At 41.7% G+C, this 22,689-nt stretch overlaps 1 protein-coding gene across 1 annotated transcript in view; it reads right to left on the bottom strand.

The window, feature by feature from the left end:
- Positions 1 to 11,103, bottom strand: part of rnd3 (Rho family GTPase 3) — a 33,364-nt gene extending 22,261 nt beyond the window's left edge. The window contains exons 1-2 of the mRNA XM_062966224.1: positions 10,744 to 11,103; positions 8,108 to 8,195 (exon numbers count right to left, since the gene is read on the bottom strand). Coding sequence (XP_062822294.1) covers positions 8,108 to 8,195; positions 10,744 to 11,037 — 382 coding nt within the window. The 5' untranslated portion in view covers positions 11,038 to 11,103. The remainder of the gene's footprint in view (positions 1 to 8,107; positions 8,196 to 10,743) is intronic.
- Between the last annotated feature and the right edge of the window lie 11,586 nt (positions 11,104 to 22,689).

Here is a 22,689-nt window from a genome sequence, read left to right as displayed (position 1 = left end):
AGAACTGTAAATAAATAAATAGGCTGCCTGTTAGGCAAGTGAAGCTTCTGACATCTAGTACCTGATACACAACTTTTTAAAGACTGATTATCCTCATTTTTTTTTCAGCTGAAGGGTTCAGGGAAATAAGTGATCAATTGCCAAGGGAAAAAAGAGAATGCATGTAAGGTACAGCCATAAAATCTAACTTCATTCAATAATTAGCATCAATTTAATATCACGCCAACATTTTGGGACTTCTGCAAAATGCTTCAGGGAGTAACATAGCTTCTCTGATCTATAATCCATTCTACATAGAACGAAAGCCAGAGTGAGCAGTACTATCGTAGCCAAATCAATTTGCTCGGAAGTTATGAAATCCTCCAGGTTTTAATTACATGCCGTCTCCAAGCCATGCCACCATGAGTATCCTTGGTGAGAATATTCCACCCAAGTCTTCATGTTAGCCTTCCTCAATTTTCTACTGTTTACAAAGCATAAAGAATATCATTAAGCTCACAGATGGTGTCTTTGGCTACACAGGTTTACTGGGTAACTGTGAAATTGGAATGCTTTTTATTAAAAAGTCCATTTTAATGAGAGAATATAAAACATGTGCTTCAGCTCTGATAGGATATTCAGCAGAAGCTGGAAGCAGGTCAATGGTCTTTATGGATTCCATTAGATAAAACTTCAAGGTGCTTTGAGTTCCAAATGATATATTACTCTGAAACGATCTTGCTAAAAATGAGCTCGTTTACTGCCATAGCACAGCATATAAGTATGTCCATGGAATTATATATCATTTACTGAAAATTATTCTTCAGCTACTATGATGGGGGGGAGGGGGAATGAAATACATGATTTCCCCAAATGTGTTAAAACTCAGTTCTTTCTGTGACTAAAATTATAGTAATATCACCAAACTGCCCTTTTGAGCACAGATGCATCTAACCATATGGCACAAGATGAAAACATTCTGTATACTCAGGCAACATTAGGTTGCTCTACATTGTAAATAATCAATCCATGGCACAGTTTTCAAAAAGCATAGACATGGGTATTTGGGGCATATCTGAGCAGGAGACATTTGATCTAGGATTATCTATAGCATTGAAACAGGGCCACACGCAAGCTTTGATTTCGTTATCTGAAACAATATCCTCCTCCCCTGAACATATTAGAAGGAAGTTACATTATACAAAATCACATATGTATTCTAGGATGCACTATAGCAGCATTCTCAGGTCCTATGTCACCTCTATTAAAAGGTCTGGCCACCATTACTCTTAAACAGGAGTAGGAAACCATTAGCTTTCCAAAGATGTTAAACTAACTTCCACAATCCCACTGAGACCCATTAGGGCGAAAGCTGGGGTGCAAACCCAATCAATAAACCAACAGTCACTGATTATGGTGGATGGATCTGATTGGAGCTGAAAAACCAAAAGTTCTCCATATTACATCATTTAATGGTGTTTCAGGAAATGGGTCAATGTATTTTTCTAGACCAGCAACAGAATGATGTGCGATCTTCCACAGGAAAGACTTCAAAACTCAGTCTATGAATGATCCTTTAACAATTTTCAATGAAGTCAGGTCTGGACAGAGATGCAAAAATGTCACCCTGTGCTTTTTCTTTTGTGGACCCTCAGTTACAACAGGAGCAGAATCATATCCATAAATACGTATAAATGTAAAAGTCAAACTGCCATTGACTTCAATTAATTGAGGACATGGCTCATTTGGACATTTTCACTGATAATTTAAAGGAAACACAGTCATTTAGTGGGAACATTGGAGACTAATAAAGTCATATCCTAATGTCTTGGGAGTATCACTATCAAATTCAGCCAGAATGTTAAAAAAGGGAAAGTTATCTCCCAAGTGGTATCATTAAATGTAGGCCATTATTTCTTGTATGCCTTGCCAATATAGAGCAGGGGAAATGTGCTCCAATAATATAATATTGCATGTTCCTATCATTGTAGTTGCATATTCTAAACAGTGCAATGCTGATGTCAAAACAAAGTTTGCATCCTTCCAGTCAAAATGAAGAAACTCTTGCTGAATTCAGGAATTTCCAGTTGGCAAATAAGAAGAGTTTTTGACTTTGCTACAATTTGCTGTTCCAATATGGCTGGCCCCAAATAACAGGAAAATACTGAAAATGCTTAAGGCTGTCCTTAATATTCATTGCCATTCAGCTACTATCCTACTACCTTGTACAGTTGTGATGTAGTTAACTACTGACACCTCACTGCAAAATGTGTGCCGTCAACCCAGATTTAGGTCCCTTCTATACTGCTGAACAAATTCCCACATTATCTGCTTTGAATTGGGTTATATGGCAGCATGGACTCAGATAACCTAGTTCAAAGCAGATATTGTGGCATTTCCTGCCTTGATATTCTGGGTTATATGGCTATGTGGAAGGGCCCATAGACTAACAGAGTCAAGTTGCAAATCTACACACACACACACACACACACACACACACACACACACACTTAGGGCCCTTCCACACAGCCATATAACCCAGAATATCAAGGTAGAAAATCCCACAATATCTGCTTTGAACTGGGTTATCTGAGTCCACACTGCCATATATTCCAGTTCAAAGCAAAACATGTGGGATTTTATTCAGCCGTATGGAGGGAGTCTTAGAAGTAGGTCCATTTGTTAATGGATTTTATATCTGAACAGATAAGTGAAATTATTCAGTCTACCTCAGAAATATATGGATTTGATACCGATTGGTTATCTGGTGTCAAAACCTGTGATCTTTATTATTTCTTTGATTCCAAACACAAGAATGAGGTAAGGTTACAAATGGGCCCTGATGCAGGATTGTGACTAAATCAATGGTATTAGCAATAGTAGATGGGTCTCATCTGCATCTTGAACCAAAATAAAAATTGTGGCAATATAGCAATCTGAAACTGAGGCTTAGAAATACTATTACGATGGGACTCTGGTGGTTGAACAAAGTAATTTTCCAAGTTCTGTCTGACATTCAGATAGCCAACAGGTACTAAAATCCATACTTGGGGCAACAAGGTGGAATTATAGAACAGTGTTTCAAGGTTTTGAGTCAAAGTTCTGCTTGAAATCATTTTCATTTTCAACAGATATGGGAGTATACACTGTTCCAGGTCGAGAACAATAAGGAACAGCACCTATATTCTTGGAAAAATCCACCACTGAATCCCAGAAACCAATTTCTACAACAGTTGAGTAGTGAATAGCACGTGTCAGTTGAAGCCTAACCTAAAACATATCTATTCTGAATAACCCCCCACTGAATTCTGGACATGAATGAAATTTAAAAGACATAAAGCTTTCATATCCTACCCTGAAAATGGGCTGTACTCTATGGGCCCTTCCACACTACCATATAACCCAGAATATCAAGGCAGAAAATCCCACAATATCTGCTTTGAACTGGGCTATCCGAGTCCACACTGCCATATATTCCAGTTCAAAACAGATAATGTGGGATTTTATTCAGCTGTGTGTTGTTCTTTACTTACTGTCCTGATTTTATTCCATGGCCTTCTTTATTCCATGGCATTGGGGTATATCAGGTAAAGTAGAGTTCGAAGCAGATAATGTGGGATTTTATTCAGCTGTCTGGAAGGGGCCTATGAAAGTTGTAACTTGTTGGAAGAAAAAATTAAAAAGCAAGCCTTTGATTAACACTGGTTCCCTCACCGCATTAATGTATTTCTTGCACCTCTCCGCTTCAAGTGAATGCTCCTGCTATGGCAATGGGGCAGGAATGGAGTGCTAAGTTTTAAGTGCAATGGAGCAACAAAGGCAGAAAACATTCTTCTCTGGCAGGAGGTGGGATGAAAAGAAAGAGAACCAGAAAAGCCATCCTTCCCAGCTGTCATCCACATCTGGAAGTACGCACATTCCAAGGATGCCAACAGCAGTAATGTGCTGTTAAGACCGCCAAGGCAGAAAGCACTTAATTGTGGTTTCTTCAAAAGAGCTGTACAAGGGCTGCCGGATTTACGAGACAAGCCCAGACTTGCCACTCTCATCCTTTTCTGCTGCCTTGAACTTCCCTTTCCTGTAGGGCAGCCTTAGGTGATACCAACAGATTTCGTGCTTGTTGGCTGCCAGGACAATAAAGAAGTATAAATCCTGTTGGTGCAGTCCTTCTTGATGTTTCTGCAACGCCCCAGAATAATTCAACTGGACTTTTTGTTTCTATCATAAAGATCATTCCTTCTGTTTCTCTGCCCTTAGGTGCATGCCTACCGCACTGGGTGGTCTCCCCCCATTACTGCATTTGTCCAGCCTGTAAGTAATGAGAGCCAGTGCATTCCCTTGTTGCTTGTGCTCACTGCCCCGGACATTCCTTTGTCTCCATCTCCTTGGGAGCCCCTCGAACTCCTCCAGGATCCTTTAATCTGCCATAAAATGCCACCAGATGGAGCAAAATTTTTAAAAACTCCTCTGCTTGAGCATATAATAGTACAGTCCTTTCATCAGTCAATTGATGGAGCCCCCAGTGGTGCAGTGGGTTAAACCCTTGTGCCGGCAGGACTGATGACTTGAAGGTTGGGTTGTTGATCTGTTTCGAATCCAACCCAGGGAGAGCATGGATGAGCTCCCTTTATTCAGCTCCAACTCCATGTGGGGACACGAGAGAAGCCTCCCACAAGGATGGTAAAACATCAAAACATCCCTTGGGCAACGTCCTTGCAGACGGCCAATTCTCTCACACAAGACGCGACTTGCAGTTTTTCAAGTCACTCCTGACATGAAAAAAAGTCAATGTTTTTCTTTGCAAAACCTTTAAAACAAAAACCTTTAAGCTTCATCAGCACTCATTCTCAGATATATGGTAGATCTCTCACAGCCAATAGAGAATGGCACGTTTGTCTTGGGCTTTTTAGAAGGGGTTTCTTAGGTTGACTGATATACCAGGGACATGAATTGTATGGTCCTTCAGATATTGAATTTCAGCACTCATTGGCATTAGCTGTGCTGGCTAGGACTGATGAAAGTTGGAGTCCAACAATATCTGGAGGTTCACATGATTTGCATTCCTGTAAGTACCCCTCCTGATTTAGTTGTTATGAGCCAAGTGAAGCCATATGGTCTTATCCAGATGTATTTGACCACAACTATTTGTCAGGATGAGTTATAGCCATGGAGATGTCAAAGCAGGTGCCTAATCTGGTTTTCATACTTTCTCTGCTCACACCTCATGGTCACCATTTCAGGTGACCACATTTCCACGAAAAGCCCAGCACAAACCAGAAGCAGCATGTGGCATAGACTCCAAAGTCCAACTTTAACTAGAGTTTTAATGGCCTTACTTAAACAGATGCTCATGCTGTATGTACTAAATACATACATACATAAATGCAGGCACTCCTCGGAGCCTTGGTGACGCAATGGGTCCTGCCTTGTGCTGGCAGGACTGCTGACCAAAAGGTCAGCAGTTCAAATCTGGAGAGTGGGGTGAGCTCCCATCTGTCAGCTCCAGCTTCCCATGCGGGAACATGAGAGAAGCCTCCCACATGATGGTAAAACATCAAACATTCAGGCGTCCCCTAGGCACCGTCCCTGCAGACGGCCAATTCTCTCATACCAGAAACGACTTGAACTTTCTCAAGTCACTTCTGACACGAAAAAAATGTACTCAATTCCACCGATTAATGCCATAGTCCCTTTTGAGTCACAAATTCTGCTCCTTCAGATGTTTTGGACTTCATCTCCCAGAATTCTTGACTCAATGTTGGCTGAGGCTTCTGGGAGCTGAAGTCCCATATCCTTGGAGGACCTATATTTGGGAACCACCAAGAGAGTCCATCTAATATTGTCCTTAACTACTTCTGCTATGTCAATACTATGAAAATTGGGACACTTGTATTAAAGAGCTGTAGTCACGGCAGTGGCTCCAGAGAATACAACTTGTGGCTATCTTTCGTTAGAATATCTATTCCTCACACACACACTTTTAAAACTGTCTTTTTCGCTGATCCCAGTTGTGCTTCTCTTTTGGTTTTTCTCACCATCCTACTGCCATTGCCTTAGAACAGAGCACAAGGAAATGACAGGAGTTTAACATTACACCACAGCACCTCCTGCAGCAAAGGCACAAAAAAGTAAGTGATACATGGGATAGGCAGTCATTCTGGGAAAGTTGCTTGACAAGTTACTAGAGGAAGGACGAACAACAGTAATTTCCTGTGCCATAATTTAATAAGACAGGCTATATTGATCATTACCACCAATCTATGTTTTGTACACATAAACCGCTAGATCAGTAGTTCTCTACCTAGGGTCCCCAGATGTTTTTGGTCTCCAACTCCCAGAAATCCCAGCCAGTTTACCAGCTGTTAGGATTTCTGGGAGTTGAAAGCCAAAAACATATGGGGACCCCAGGTTGAGAACCACTGCCCTAGGTCCAGTCTTCAGTCTTTGTATCCATATCTACACATCCTGTGACTATTTGAAAACTGACCAATTACTTCTCAAAGAGGGACATGCAATTTGTAGCCTACCATACATTGAAGGACTACTGTTCCCATTATTCTTGGTTATGTCTAAAGTAGATGGGCATTGCAGTCCAACAGCATACAACAGGTCCATATATTCATAGTATTCTACACAAGTACAGGCACTCCTCAAATTTGGGAGGCATTTATTTGCTTATAAACCAAGCATGGGCAAACTTCAGTCCTCCAGGTGTTTTGGACTTCAATTCCCATAATCCTTAAGGGATCGTGGGAGCTGAAGTCCAAAACACCTGGAGGGCCAAAGTTTGCCCATGTCTGTTATAAATCTTATCTTTATCCCAATATGGGGCCTCACTAAGACACCAAGGCCTGCCAGTCAGCACCAGGTTCAAAATAGTGGCTTAGAAAGAAGTCTGCTGATGCACCTCAAAAGCCCTCTACTGATTAAGACAGTGGTTCTCAATCTGGGGATTCCCAGATGTTTTTGGCTTCAACTCCTAGAAATCCGTGTTGAGTCTCCTTTGGGGAGATAAAATGGGGTATAAATTATTATTATTATTATTATTATTATTATTATTATTATTATTATTATTGCTGGTAAGCTAGCTGGGATTTCTGGGAGTTGTAGGCCAAAAACATCTGGGGACCCCAGGTTGAAAACCACTGGATTAAGAGAACTTCAAATCCATGTTGAAAATTAAAGCAGATCATACATTTAATGCATATTCTGGGAAATATATTTTTTGTAATTACAGATCCAAAGCCAGTATGTCCATGCAATTTTTGAGCTTTGTCTTTGCCTAATTGAAGGTCTTGTGTTTGTTTATTGCTGCTCCTGTTTCAACAATCCAAAGTCGAAATTGCAATGCATTCAGTGATTACTAGTAAATCCAGAGTTACCTGTTGCCCACCTCTGTTAATGGCACCTAATTATACATGTCACTGTATATAATGTATTACAACTATTATAGAGCTCTCCCACTTCTTAAGCTTTCCTTACTATTTGGTCATGGTTAGTTTTAAAAGTGCTGGTTTCCACCCATAACTTCATTTACCTGCCTAGGCCCACTAGAATATATAACACTCAGTGCAAACATTTGGGGGGGGGGATATTTGTGGAGATGGGGAGAGAAACAAAAAAAGTTGGGAAGGGCTGGAGGGATGAGTGAGAAAAATGACACCCAGGCACTGGTGTAATTGCTAATCTTCTTGTTTCTGTATAATCATTTATTACCAAAAGGAGAACACATGCTGCTTTTCACAGCAGTGGTGACAAATATTCAAATGAAAGGCTTGCGACAGGCCCTAATAACCCTCTCCCATCTGTTTGGCTAATTATCCCAAGAACCTTTCAAGAGGGCAAAGTCAGGTAAACGTAACCGCAATCACCAGACGGCAGAAAGAGTGTAAAAGGAAAGCGAGGAAAGGAAGGCTGCGGGAAAGAAGTGACCAAGATTGATCACAACCTCTGTGGGAGGAGAGAGAAAAAAAAGAAAAAGTGCGCAAGAAGGCAAATAATCCATTCATCCGCAGGGTGTTAACAGAGGTTTTTGCCACGGTTTATAATTATTGCACAAACCCAGTATGAGTCAACTGAATGGCATGGAAACGGAAGAGGCATTCTGGTTCTGTAGCAGATCCCTTACCAGAAGTATCCCAGAGACTGAGCTCTATCCTTTGTGTGTCAATTTCAAAACTGGCTGTGTAATTCTCAAACACTGTGGGCACATAGTTCTGGGCAAGAAAGAAAAGAGAGAAGCACAACATTAGCATCTTAGAACAATTAACACTGTAATCAATTACATCATCATCAGACCGGGTGAATGAAGGCACATCTACACTGTAGAATGAATGCAGTTTAGCACTGCTTTAACTGCCCTGGCTTCAATGCTATGCAATCTTGGAATTTGTAGTTTGGTGAAGCACCAGCACTCTTTGGCAAAGAAGATTAAAGACTCTGTAAAACTACAGTGCCCAGGATTGCATTGCATTGAGACACAGCAATTTAAGCGGTGTCAAACTGCATTAATTCTACAGTGGAGATGCACTCTGAAGAGCTAACAAGGACAAATAGGAATAAAAGAGATCCCCTCTCCAAAAAATCTGACCTCTTATGTCTCCAAATATTATCATATTTGGGTTGCTGTGAGTATTCAGGGCTATATGGCTATGTTCCAGAAGCATTTTCTCCTGACATTTTGCCCACATCTATGGCAGGCATCCTCAGAGGCGTGAGGTCTGTTGGAAACTAGGCAAGTGGGGTTTATATATCTGTGGAAAGTCCAGGTTGGGAGAAAGCCATTGAAATACACAGAGAAGCCATTGAAAGCATATTGACAGGCATGTGGCCAATTTTAACAGAAAGGAGGAAACCATGAAAATGAACAAATTCTGGCTACCAGTATTTAAAAAAACTCTAAAATCAGGACAGTAAATAAACTACAACACTCTGAAAACAGGGAAATTCCAGACAGGAATCAATCAGGGCCAGTTAACACCCCCCAACAAAGGATTCCCCCAGGGAGGAAGCAGCCAGGCTTTGAAGCTGCAAGGCTATTCAATGCTAATCAAAATGGCCAGCTGCAACATTCAGACTTGCTTCCAACAGACAAGAGTTTTTTCTCCCACCCTGGATGTTCCACAGATATGTAAATCCCACCTGCCTAGTTTCCAACAGACCCTACAACCTCTGATGATGCCTGCAAGAGTATGGGTGAAACGTCATGGAGCATGGTCATACAGCCCAGAAAACTCACAGCAACCGAGTGATTCTGGCCATGGAAGCCTTCAACAACACATTATCATATTTATTTCTATCTTGCGTTTTCCTCAGTTTGGGACTCATTGCAACAAATCCAAAAACCATTTCATCAAAATCTTAAAATGAGATTAAGCAATCAAAAATTAAAACCAGATTACAAACAGATATAATTCAAACACATTCCAGTACATCAAGGAGCAAGATCCAGCAGATTATCCGGTGGGACAGGCCTTCTATAGTTAATCATTAAAGCAGAATGATCTTTACTTCTTTGTGAAAATAAAATGTAGGGAGGGCACCAGTCTAACTTCTCAGAAGGAACTACCAGGGCCTACAGGCAGCTGCTGAGGGCCCTTCCAGACAGGCCCTATATCCCAGGAACTGATCCCAGTTTTTCTACTTTCAACTAGGTTATATGAGTCCACACTGCCAGATAATCTGGAATAAACAGAAAACCTGGGATCAGATCCGTAGATATAGGGCCTGTCTGAAGGGCCCTGAGAAGGCCCTCTATTTTTCCACCAGATCTATCTGTTGAGGGTGTCTACTTTCACAGCTGGCACTCTGTTTCCAGACAGAAAACAATCTGGGCCATCTAACAAAAAAAAAAAAAACAACCTTTAAAATCAGGACAGTAAATAAACTACAACACTCTGAAAACAGGGGAATTCCAGACAGGAATCAATCAGGGCCAGTTAACACCCCCCCCCCACACACACACACACACACAAAGGATTCCCCCAGGCAGGAAGCTGCCAGTCCTTGAAGCTGCAAGGCTATTCAATGCTAATCAAGCCGGCCAATTGCAACATTCACACTTGCCTCAAACAGATCAAGAGTTTTTTTCTCCCACCCTGAACTTTCCACAGATATATAAACCCCACTTGCCTAGTTTTCAACAGATCTCACAACCTCAGAGGATGCCTGCCGTAGATGCAGGCAAAACGTCAGGAGAGAATGCTTCTGGAACATGGCCACACAGCCTAGCAAACTCCCAGCAACCCAAGGAGGCTGTAGTTTGACAACACCAAAGGACAACTCCTGATTCCATAGCATTGAGCCACTGGATTCATTCAACAATGTTGATCAGGCATGGGCAAACTTGGGCCCTCCAGGGGTTTTGGACTACAACTCCCACAATTCCTAACAGCCGGTAGGCTGTTAGGAATTGTGGGAGTTGTAGTCCAAAACCCCTGGAAGGCGCAAGTTTGCCCATGCCTGCTATATTCCCTACTAAAACTGCTGTCCAGGAACTGCAAGAACACGATCTAGTCAAAAGTAACTTCCCCTGGAGTTCTAGGAAGCCGGTTCCGATGTATATGGAAACTTCAGCCTTGGCTGTAGTGAAGTGAATGCAGTTTGAAGCCCGTCGCCGGCTCAATGCTACGGAATCAGGCACCAGCCCTCTCTGAAGCACTCCACTCCCAGGGCTGCATATACTGTCGCATGGAGCCAGGGCTGGTGTCTATTCCAACTACATTCATTCCACCCAGGATCTGCTACTTAGTTTCCCGGACATACCTCGGGGAAGCAGTCCTTGGCGAAGACGTGGAGCAGCGCCGTCTTCCCGCACTGGGTGTCCCCCACCACCACGATCTTGCACTTCACGTTCTGGTTCGGGTCCATCATGGCTTTGCTGGAGAGTTTCTGGCTGGCTCTTCTTTCCTTCATTGAGGTCGGCTCGAATAAACCCAAAGCCCAGGTGACGGCGAGGAAACGCTCTCGGTCCGCTTCCCTGCTTCTTTCCCTCTTCGCCCGTCCAAGCTGACTCTTCTTCTCCCGCTCGCTTTGTTTCCCTCCGCCTTGTGGCCGCATTTATACGCCCCGCCGCCGACCAATCCGCACGCAGCGCCCCGCCTCCTCTTCGCTCTTCTAAGGAGAGCGCGCAAAGCCCACTGTCGGACGGGCAGCGCTTTCGGACGGCCGAGGGGCGCCCCCTGGAGGAGGGAAAAGGAGAAGGGAATTAAAAGGAGGGAGAGGAGAAGAAGATGGGGAGGAGGAGGAACAAGAAGGAAAGGAGGAGAGGAGAGAGGAAGAAAGGAGGAGGGGGAACAAGAAGGAAAGAGAGAGAGAGGAAGAATGAAGAGAAGGAGCAAAAAGAGAAGGAGATGGGAATTAAAAGGAGGGAGAGGAGAAGAAGATGGGGAGGAGGAGGAACAAGAAGGAAAGGAGGAGAGGAGAGAGGAAGAAAGGAGGAGGGGGAACAAGAAGGAAAGAGAGAGAGAGGAAGAATGAAGAGAAGGAGCAAAAAGAGAAGGAGATGGGAATTAAAAGGAGGGAGAGGAGAAGAAGAAGATGGAGAGGAGGAGGAACAAGAAGGAAAGAAAGAGAGAGAGAGGAAGAAAGAAGAGGTGGGGGAACAAGAAGGAAAGAAAGAGAGAGGAAGAAAGAAGAAGAGGAGGAACAAGAAGGAAAAAGAGAGAGGAAGAAGGAGCAAAACGAGAAGGGGAAGGGAATAAATAGGAGGGAGAGGAGGAGAAGAAGATGGAGAGGAGGAGGAACAAGAAGGAAAGAAAGAGAGAGAGAGGAAGAAAGAAGAGGTGGGGGAACAAGAAGGAAAGAAAGAGAGAGGAAGAAAGAAGAAGAGGAGGAACAAGAAGGAAAAAGAGAGAGGAAGAAGGAGCAAAACGAGAAGGGGAAGGGAATAAATAGGAGGGAGAGGAGGAGAAGAAGATGGAGAGGAGGAGGAACAAGAAGGAAAGAAAGAGAGAGAGAGGAAGAAAGAAGAGGTGGGGGAACAAGAAGGAAAGAAAGAGAGAGGAAGAAAGAAGAAGAGGAGGAACAAGAAGGAAAAAGAGAGAGGAAGAAGGGGCAAAACGAGAAGGGGAAGGGAATAAATAGGAGGGAGAGGAGGAGAAGAAGATGGAGAGGAGGAGGAACAAGAAGGAAAGAAAGAGAGAGAGAGGAAGAAAGAAGAGGTGGGGGAACAAGAAGGAAAGAAAGAGAGAGGAAGAAAGAAGAAGAGGAGGAACAAGAAGGAAAAAGAGAGAGGAAGAAGGAGCAAAACGAGAAGGGGAAGGGAATAAATAGGAGGGAGAGGAGGAGAAGAAGATGGAGAGGAGGAGGAACAAGAAGGAAAGAAAGAGAGAGAGAGGAAGAAAGAAGAGGTGGGGGAACAAGAAGGAAAGAAAGAGAGAGGAAGAAAGAAGAAGAGGAGGAACAAGAAGGAAAAAGAGAGAGGAAGAAGGAGCAAAACGAGAAGGGGAAGGGAATAAATAGGAGGGAGAGGAGGAGAAGAAGATGGAGAGGAGGAGGAACAAGAAGGAAAGAAAGAGAGGGAGAGAGGAAGAAAGGAGGAGGAGGAACAAAAGGAAAGAAAGAGAAAGGAAGAATGAAGAGAAGGAGCAAAAAGAGAAGGAGATGGGAATTAAAAGGAGGGAGAGGAGAAGAAGAAGAAGATGGGGGAGGAGGAACAAGAAGGAAAGAGAGAGAGGAAGAAAGAAGGAGCAAAAAGAGAAGGAGAAGGAGAAGGGAATAAATAGGAGGGAGAGGAGAAGAAGAAGATAGGGGAGGAGGAACAAGAAGGAAAGAAAGCGAGAGGAAGAATGAAGAGAGGAGCAAAAAGAGAAGGAGATGGGAATTAAAAGGAGGGAGAGGAGGAGAAGAAGATGGGGAGGAGGAACAAGAAGGAAAGAAAGAGAGGGAGAGGAAGGAAGTAGAGGAAGAGGGGAAACAAGAAGGAAAAAAGAGAGAGAGGAAGAAATAAGGAGCAAAAAAAGAAGGAGAAGGGAATAAATAGGAGGGAGAGAAGGAGGAGAAGATGGAGAGGAGGAGGAACAAAAAGGAAAGAAAGAGAGGGAGAGAAGGAGCAAAAAGAAAAGGAGATGGGAATTAAAAGGAGGGAGAGGAGAAGAAGATGGGGAGGAGGAGGAACAAGAAGGAAAGGAGGAGAGGAGAGAGGAAGAAAGGAGGAGGGGGAACAAGAAGGAAAGAGAGAGAGAGGAAGAATGAAGAGAAGGAGCAAAAAGAGAAGGAGATGGGAATTAAAAGGACGGAGAGGAGAAGAAGAAGATGGAGAGGAGGAGGAACAAGAAGGAAAGAAAGAGAGAGAAAGGAAGAAAGAAGAGGAGGTGGGGGAACAAGAAGGAAAGAAAGAGAGAGGAAGAAAGAAGAAGAGGAGGAACAGGAAGGAAAAAGAGAGAGGAAGAAGGAGCAAAACGAGAAGGAGAAGGGAATAAATAGAAGGGAGAGGAGGAGGAGAAGATGGAGAGGAGGAGGAACAAGAAGGAAAGAAAGAGAGGGAGAGAGGAAGAAAGGAGGAGGAGGAACAAAAGGAAAGAAAGAGAAAGGAAGAATGAAGAGAAGGAGCAAAAAGAGAAGGAGATGGGAATTAAAAGGAGGGAGAGGAGAAGAAGAAGAAGATGGGGAGGAGGAGGAACAAGAAGGAAAGAGAGAGAGGAAGAAAGAAGGAGCAAAAAGAGAAGGAGAAGGGAATAAATAGGAGGGAGAGGAGAAGAAGAAGATAGGGGGAGGAGGAACAAGAAGGAAAGAAAGCGAGAGGAAGAATGAAGAGAGGAGCAAAAAGAGAAGGAGATGGGAATTAAAAGGAGGGAGAGGAGGAGGAGAAGATGGGGAGGAGGAACAAGAAGGAAAGAAAGAGAGGGAGAGGAAGGAAGTAGAGGAAGAGGGGAAACAAGAAGGAAAAAAGAGAGAGAGGAAGAAATAAGGAGCAAAAAAGAAGGAGAAGGGAATAAATAGGAGGGAGAGAAGGAGGAGAAGATGGAGAGGAGGAGGAACAAGAAGGAAAGAAAGAGAGGGAGAGAAGGAGCAAAAAGAGAAGGAGATGGGAATTAAAAGGAGGGAGAGGAGGAGGAGAAGATGGGGAGGAGGAACAAGAAGGAAAGAAAGAGAGGGAGAGGAAGGAAGTAGAGGAAGAGGGGAAACAAGAAGGAAAAAAGAGAGAGAGGAAGAAATAAGGAGCAAAAAAGAAGGAGAAGGGAATAAATAGGAGGGAGAGAAGGAGGAGAAGATGGAGAGGAGGAGGAACAAGAAGGAAAGAAAGAGAGGGAGAGAAGGAGCAAAAAGAGAAGGAGATGGGAATTAAAAGGAGGGAGAGGAGGAGGAGAAGATGGGGAGGAGGAACAAGAAGGAAAGAAAGAGAGGGAGAGGAAGGAAGTAGAGGAAGAGGGGAAACAAGAAGGAAAAAAGAGAGAGAGGAAGAAATAAGGAGCAAAAAAGAAGGAGAAGGGAATAAATAGGAGGGAGAGAAGGAGGAGAAGATGGAGAGGAGGAGGAACAAGAAGGAAAGAAAGAGAGGGAGAGAAGGAGCAAAAAGAGAAGGAGATGGGAATTAAAAGGAGGGAGAGGAGAAGAAGATGGGGAGGAGGAGGAACAAGAAGGAAAGGAGGAGAGGAGAGAGGAAGAAAGGAGGAGGGGGAACAAGAAGGAAAGAGAGAGAGAGGAAGAATGAAGAGAAGGAGCAAAAAGAGAAGGAGATGGGAATTAAAAGGAGGGAGAGGAGAAGAAGATGGGGAGGAGGAGGAACAAGAAGGAAAGGAGGAGAGGGAGAGAGGAAGAAAGGAGAAGGAGGAACAAGAAGGAAAAAAGAGAGAGGAAGAAGGAGCAAAAAGAGAAGGAGAAGGAGAAGGGAATAAATAGGAGGGAGAGGAGGAGAAGAAGATGGAGAGGAGGAGGAACAAGAAGGAAAGAAAGAGAGGGAGAGAGGAAGAAAGGAGAAGGAGGAGAGGGAACAAGAAGGAAAGAAAGAGGGAGGAAGAAAGGAGAAGGAGGAGAGGGAACAAGAAGGAAAGAAAGAGAGGGAGAGAGGAAGAAAGAAGAGGAGGAGGAACAAGAAGGAAAGAAAGAGAGGAAGAAAGAAGAAGAGAAGGAACAAGAAGGAAAGAAAGAGAGGGAGAGAGGAAGAAAGAAGAAGAGGAGGAGCAAGAAGGAAAGAAAAAGATGAAGAAAGAAGAGAAGGAGCAAAAAGAGAAGGAGATGGAAAAGGAGAAGGGAATAAAAAGGAAGGAGAGAAGAAGAAGATGGGGAGGAGGAGGAACAAGAAGGAAAGAAAGAGAGGGATAGGGGAAGAAAAAAGAGGAGGAGGAACAAGAAGGAAAGAAAGAGAGAGGAAGAAAGAAGGATCAAAAAGGGAATGAGAAGGAGAAGGGAATAAATAGGAGGAAGAGGAGAAGAAGAAGATGGAGAGGAGGAGGAAAGAAAGAGAGGGAGAGAGGAAGAAAGGAGGAGGAGAAACAAGAAGGAAAGAAAGAGAGGAAGAATGAAGAGAAGGAGCAAAAAGAGAAGGAGATGGGAATTAAAAGGAGGGAGAGGAGGAGAAGAAGATGGGGAGGAGGAGGAACAAGAAGGAAAGAGAGAGAGGAAGAAAGAAGGAGCAAAAAGAGAAGGAGAAGGAGAAGGGAATAAATAGGAGGGAGAGGAGAAGAAGAAGATAGGGGGAGGAGGAACAAGAAGGAAAGAAAGCGAGAGGAAGAATGAAGAGAGGAGCAAAAAGAGAAGGAGATGGGAATTAAAAGGAGGGAGAGGAGGAGAAGAAGATGGGGAGGAGGAACAAGAAGGAAAGAAAGAGAGGGAGAGGAAGGAAGTAGAGGAAGAGGGGAAACAAGAAGGAAAAAAGAGAGAGAGGAAGAAATAAGGAGCAAAAAAGAAGGAGAAGGGAATAAATAGGAGGGAGAGAAGGAGGAGAAGATGGAGAGGAGGAGGAACAAGAAGGAAAGAAAGAGAGGGAGAGAGGAAGAAAGGAGGAGGAGGAACAAGAAGGAAAGAAAGAGAATGGAAGAAAGAAGGAGCAAAAAGAGAAGGAGAAGGGAATAAATAGGAGGGAGAGGAGGAGGAGGAGAAGATGGAGAGGAGGAGGAACAAGAAGGAAAGAAAGCGAGAGGAAGAATGAAGAGAAGGCGCAAAAAGAGAAGGAGATGGAAAATGAGAAGGGAATAAAAAGGAAGGAGAGAAGAAGATGGGGAGGAGGAGGAACAAGAAGGAAAGGAGGAAAGGGAGAGAGGGAGAAAGAGGAGATGGAGCAAAAAGATAATGAAGAGAAGGAGAAGGGAATTAAAAGGAGGAAGAGGAGAAGATGGGGAGGAGGAGGAATAAGACAGAAAAGAGGAGAGGAAGAGTGGAAGAAAGAACAGAAGGAGCAAAAAGGGAATTAGAAGGAGAAGGGAATTAAAAGGAGGGTGAGGAGGAGAAGATGGGAAGAGGAGGAACAAGAAGGGTAATAAGAGAGGGAGAGGGGGAGAAAGAAGAGAAGAAGCAAAAAAAAAAAAAAAAGAATGAGGAAGAGTGTTATTTTTTGGGAAATGGCATTTATAACCTTTGGGGAAAACACCTTTTGGAGATCAATACTTTTTAGAATAAATAATAATAAATAAAACTTTCTTTATATACCGCCCTATCTCCTCAAAGGATTCGGGGCGATTTCCAGCAACAGAAAATATACAAGTTAAAACCATACAACAACTACAACATCATACAAAATGACGTCAAAGGAGAAAGATCTCCAAGATTAAGGAAATCAGAAATTGCTGCTTTACACATAACTGGAATCTGCACAATTTAAAAAAAGGAAGGAAGGAAAGAAGGAAGGAAGGAATCTTTATTTATATACCACTTCATCTCCTCAAGAGGACTTAGGGCTGTTTCCAACATGAACGTAAAAAAAATCAGTTGTCAAAAAACACCATACAACAAAGTTAAACATAGTAAACATAATAAACAACATCATAAGACAGAACCAAAACAATTCTATTAAAAATGGACACAAAATCACAATCCAATGTTTTCCTTTGTTGTATTTGTATTGAAGCAACAGGCTTTTGCTTTGAACTATTACACTTCCTCAGAAGGAGAAACAATGTTGTGAGAGTTCTGCCTCATAAAGATGAATTACTTACTAACCACAGCAGCAGATGCAGCAGAGGAGCCATATCTAATGAATCAATAACAGTATGTAACAAATTTTGAAACAAATAATCTGTTTCTGGTTTCAAAGTGATATTTCTTGTTTAATTTTGTGGTGCTACTTTGAAAGTAGAAGCCCCCGGTGGTGCAGTGTATTAAAGTACTGAGCTGCTGAACTTGCAGACCAAAAGGTCGCAGGTTCGAATCCAGGAGCGGAGTTAGCACCTGCCGTTAGCTCCAGCTTCTGCCAACCTAGCAGTTCGAAAACATGCAAATGTGAGTAGATCAATAGGTACCGCTCTGGCGGGAAGGTAACAGCACTCCATGCAGTCATGCCGGCCAGATGACCTTGGAGGTGTCTATGGACAACACTGGCTCTTCAGCTTAGAAATGGAGATGAGCACCAACCCCCGGAGTCAGACACGACTGGACTTAATGTCAGGAGAAACCTTTACCTTTACCTTACTTTGAAAGTAGTTGTTATACCCCAGAACCTTTGTTTTGTGTTCATGTTTTATGGTTTATAGTTTTTAATGGTCCAATTTATAGTCATATGTAATTGCTTTTAGATGTGTAATATATTGTTTTTCTTGCTTGTGAGGCATTGAATGTTGCCATTTATTTGATGTGAATTGCTTTGAGTCCCCCCAGGGGTGAAAAAGGCAGTATATAAATATAATAAATAAAAAAGTGGCTGCCTTTTTTAACCTTTCAATGTGCCGTTTTCAACATTTCATATCCCATTTTTAACCTTTTGTGCAGACCACAAAAACAAACTTTTTGCAGTTGAATGCACTTTCCCTATGTTTTTATGATAGAACCAATTAGGAAATGACATTTATAACCCAGGAACAAAAATCGGATTACATAGTGGAATCTGTCATTTAAAAATCCGATAAGATTAGATTCCTCAGAACTCCGTATTTCACGCCAAAAAGGTAGTCAACAGGCAAACACATTTACTGTGCAGACATCAGTATGTTTTTTAATGTCATGAAAGTGGTAATTTGGGACTTGGAGGCTACATTACTGCGCAGATTTAGAAAAAAATTAAAAGGTCTCAGAGTGACATTGGAAGTCTCCCAAATGGTTTAGGAGGAGCTAGTCTTTCATAGTGTGATGAGACAAAGCACAGCATTTTCTGAAGGTAAGAATCATAGTATTTGGGTGTGATGGAGTCAGTATGCATCCCATCTACATTCAGTATGTCAGGAAAAAAAATCAGGATGTATATTGATAGAAATTGAGTATTTCCCAATGTGATGAGGTCCAAAGTGATGTCAAATTGCATTAATTCTACTGGGTAGATGTCTCTAGAGTCAGGGATGGGAGGAGGTTACTGACATTATGGGAAAAGTGATTACATATTCATTCATTAATTTTAAACATTGCTTTTCTTCTGACATAAGACCCAAAATGGTTTAATTTTAAAAAAAAAACATTCAGCTAAATTTTTATTTTACAGGAATTCTAGCAATGCCCACCCAGGACATGCTGGTGCTCAAGACAGATTAGTTTATGATACTGCCCTTCACTCATCCCAAGACAATCAAGTTACTTCCAGATGGCATAGTGGACTAAGGGACTTGAAGGTTGGGTTGCTGACCTGAAAGCTGCCAGGTTCGAATCCCACCCGGGGAGAGTGCAGATGAGCTCCCTCTATCAGCTCCAGCTCCATGCAGGGACATGAGAAAAGCCCCCCACAAGGATGGTAAAAACATCAAAACATCGGGCATCCGCTGGGCAACGTCCTTGCAGATGGCCAATCCTCTCACTCCAGACACGACTCATTGCTCCTGACACGAAAAAAAAATCAAGTTACTTTGGAGCATAAGGGAAAAAAATCCACTAGCAATCCTTCTCATCCAGTAAACTATATATCAATATATTTGATAATTGTATGTTGTGCTACCTTTTTCAGGTATCCCGTAACTGAGGCAGGCTCCTTACTCTCTGCTTAATGGTAGAGCTGGTGCTTAATAAAGGTGGGTGGGTGAATTTAGCAGGATGGCTGTGAAGAAACAATAATAATAATAATAATAATAATAATAATAATAATAATAATAATAATAATAATACTTTATTTATATAACGCCCTATCTCCTGGATGGGACTCAGGGCGGTTTACAGTCATAAAAGCAAACACAAACATTACATTACAAAGCTATTGCTAGAATGGGTGGTCTTGGGAAGCTAATGTCAAAGGCAAGAGTCAAGGAAGTATTTTTTTTTCTCCTTAGAGTTGCCTTTGATTGCAAGGAAAAACTATTCTTTTTTTCAATCAAAGCAATCACTTGGGGAGAAAAACCTCACCACAACTTGTCACATAACTTGGAAAAATGTAGGGACTCAGCAACAATAAACGTGACTCTGTTGGCATGACAGTATGTATATTGTTTTTCCAGAATAAATGAGAGCTTTCCCTACTTAAGGAGAAATGCTGGATTGTCCCCACCTAATCTAGGAAGTGGCTTTTGTGACTGGGTTGTCATTGCTAATTATTTTAAATCTTATCCAAACTCCAGGATGCATTTAAGAGCCTCGATTATCCAACATAGACGGGCCGGCAGAACGTTGAATAAGCAAAAATGTTGGATAATAAGGAGGGATTAAGGAAAAGCCTATTAAAAGTCAAATTATGTTATGATTTTACAAATTAAGCATCAAAACATATTTTACAACAAATCAACAGAAAAAGCAGTTCAATACATGGTAACATTATGTAGTAATTGCTGTATTTACAAATTTAGTACCAAAATGTTGCAATGTATTGAAAACATTGACTACAAAAACATTGACTACTAAAAGGCAGACTACATTGGATAATACAGAACATTGGATAAGCGAAACTCTACTATATCTTTATTAGGCACATACAATTTACTACCTGCTTCATTGGACAAAGCTGGCACAGAGTTCATGCAGTTGAAAGAGATGTGATGTTATTGAAATGTACACTTTATACAGGTTAAACATCCTTTATCCAGAATATCAAAATTCTCCCAAATCCAAATTTTTTTATGTGGGTGACACCTTTTGCTTCCTGATGGTTCAGTGTACACACACTTTTTGTATACAATTTTTAAAAACTGTTATGTATATAAGGTATATATGAAACATAAATGAATTTCGTGTTAAAGTTAAGTCCCATCTCTACCACACTTCATTATGCATGCATGTCCAAATACAGGTGTTCCAAAACCTGAAACAAATCCAAAATTTAAAGCACATCTGTTCCCAAGCATTTTTTAATAACACTCAGTCTGTACTGTCTTCAATTGATAAAGACATTGGTAAACTTCAAACGCTAGCTTGTTTCCAGTATTTGGTTAGCCTGATAAAGGTATCACAAATGCATATTTGGGAGTTTCAACTTTGTGTAATGACCCATTTTAATCTTCCTGAGACACACGGGTCTCTTTCACATACCCACTGAGTACATCATATGAAGTGAAATTATGGTTTTGTAATGTTTTATTTACAATGTTTGGACATTTATTTATTTATTGCATTTATATCATTATTTCCCTCTAGGTAGCGTACTGTGGTATCCATACTTTGTTCTCATCCTTTCAACTTTATTGTTGCAGCAACCCTGTCACAGCAACTCTATTGTCTCCACAGCAACAAAAATGACTATCAGTTATAACATAAAACAATGAAAAAAGAAAAATTAATAAAAATCTACAAGGCCTTTTTTTCTTTTTTAAAATAAAAGAAATCGAAATCCATTTTCAAATTACTCCCAGAATAAAGAAGTTTTCACTAGATGCAAGAAGATAGAAAGAAGGGTGCCACTCTAGCCTCTTTGTTAAGGGTGTTCAAGAGCTTGACAAAGAGAAAGTCATTTTTTGTTCCCAACAGGTGTACTTATAAGAGTAACAGGGACAGTGGTGGCATTCTTCCAGGCAAGGAGAAAGCAGAAGCTTTTGTGAAGATCCAGTTTCTACCTCTGATAGGTTGCCAAGGCATTTGTTTTTGCCTTGAGGGCCAGAGGAGATAAGGGTCAGGAAAAAAAATACCTATTGCAGTGTAGCAGCTGTGTGGCAACAGATATAGTGAAGACATCTGCCCTTGAGCTTTGCTACTCTGCTCTGAGTATGCATGCCCAGTGTGGAACATATGTCACCACGTCAAAACAGTAGATGTGGCCCTTAATGAGACATGCCACATTATCACAGGATTTCTACACCCCACACCGCTGGATAAATTATACTGTTTAGCTGGTATTGCACCACCTGACATCTGCTGAGAAGTAGAGGACCAAGACAGTGACATCTCTGGCCCATCCTCTGTTCAGATATCAGCCAGCATGCCAACGTCTTAAATCAAGAAATAGTTTTCTAAGATCTACAGAAATACTCACAAGAACATCTCAGCAAGTGAGAGTCCAAAAGTGGCAGGCTAAAACCCAGAAACTCAAGCCATGGCTGATACTGATGGAGAGACTACCTCCTGGGCACACAGAAGACTGGGTGACTTGGAAGGCGCTGAACAGACTGCATTCTGGCACCACGAGAAGCGAGTCAATCTTAAGAAATGGGGCCACAAAGTGGAGTCTCTCTCAGCATTGCTAGGTCCTCCAGCATGATTCTATGGCCCCTTCCACTCAGCTCAATGAAATCCCACATTTTCTGCATTGAACTGAACTATATGGCAGTGTGGACTCAGATAATTTTATTTATTTATTTATTTATTTCCAATATTTCTATCCCGTCCTTCTCACCTGAAGGGACTCAGGGCGGCGTACAATTGGCAACAATTCAATGCCGACACATCATTAAAACAAACAGCATATAAAATCTATTACAAATAGTTAAATACAGTATAAAATATAAAACATATGCTTAAAATCCATTCATCTAATATCCTTGTGCTTTATCCATACCCAGCTCAAAGCATAACCCAGCATTTATTCTGAGTCATATGACTGTGTGGAAGGGCTCTATATCACCTTCTGTCAGAAGCTGATCATGGAACTGCACTGGAGGGCTTGGTAATGCTTAGAAAATTGTTCTCTCTAGGCATTACTAGGTCCTTCAGCACAATTCTAAGTCACCCTCTGCCAGAAGTAGCTCACAGTATTGTGATGGAGGGTCTAGAGCAGGGGTCCCCAAACTTTTTAAACAGAGGGCCGGTCCACAATCCCTCAGACTGTTGAGGGGCCGAATTATCATTTAAAAAAAAATACAAACAAATTCCTATGCATACTGCACATGTCTTATTTGTAGTGCAACAACAACGACAACGAAAGAATACAATATTTAAAAATGAAAACAATTTTAACCAACATAAACCTATTGGAAAGTGTGGGCCTGCTACTGGCCAATGAGATAGTCAAGTTAATTAGGATTGTTGTTGTTGTTGTTGTGTGCCTTCAAGTCATGTCAGACTTTGGCTGAGCCTAAGTCTAAAATTAATTATTTATTTACTGCATTTATTTACTACATTTATATCCCACCCTTCTCACCCAGAAGGGGACTCAGAGCAGCTGTATGTACATACAATATATTATATTATTAGCATAACACAATATTAGCATTATATATTACTATATTGAACTATACCACTATACTATTATATAATATGTAATATATAACATATAATTAA

The sequence above is a fragment of the Anolis carolinensis genome, chromosome 1, assembly GCF_035594765.1.
Source record: "Anolis carolinensis isolate JA03-04 chromosome 1, rAnoCar3.1.pri, whole genome shotgun sequence".
NCBI lineage: Eukaryota > Metazoa > Chordata > Lepidosauria > Squamata > Dactyloidae > Anolis > Anolis carolinensis.
Note: the sequence above shows the minus strand (reverse complement) of the source record. Positions and strands in the feature narration are given on the sequence as shown.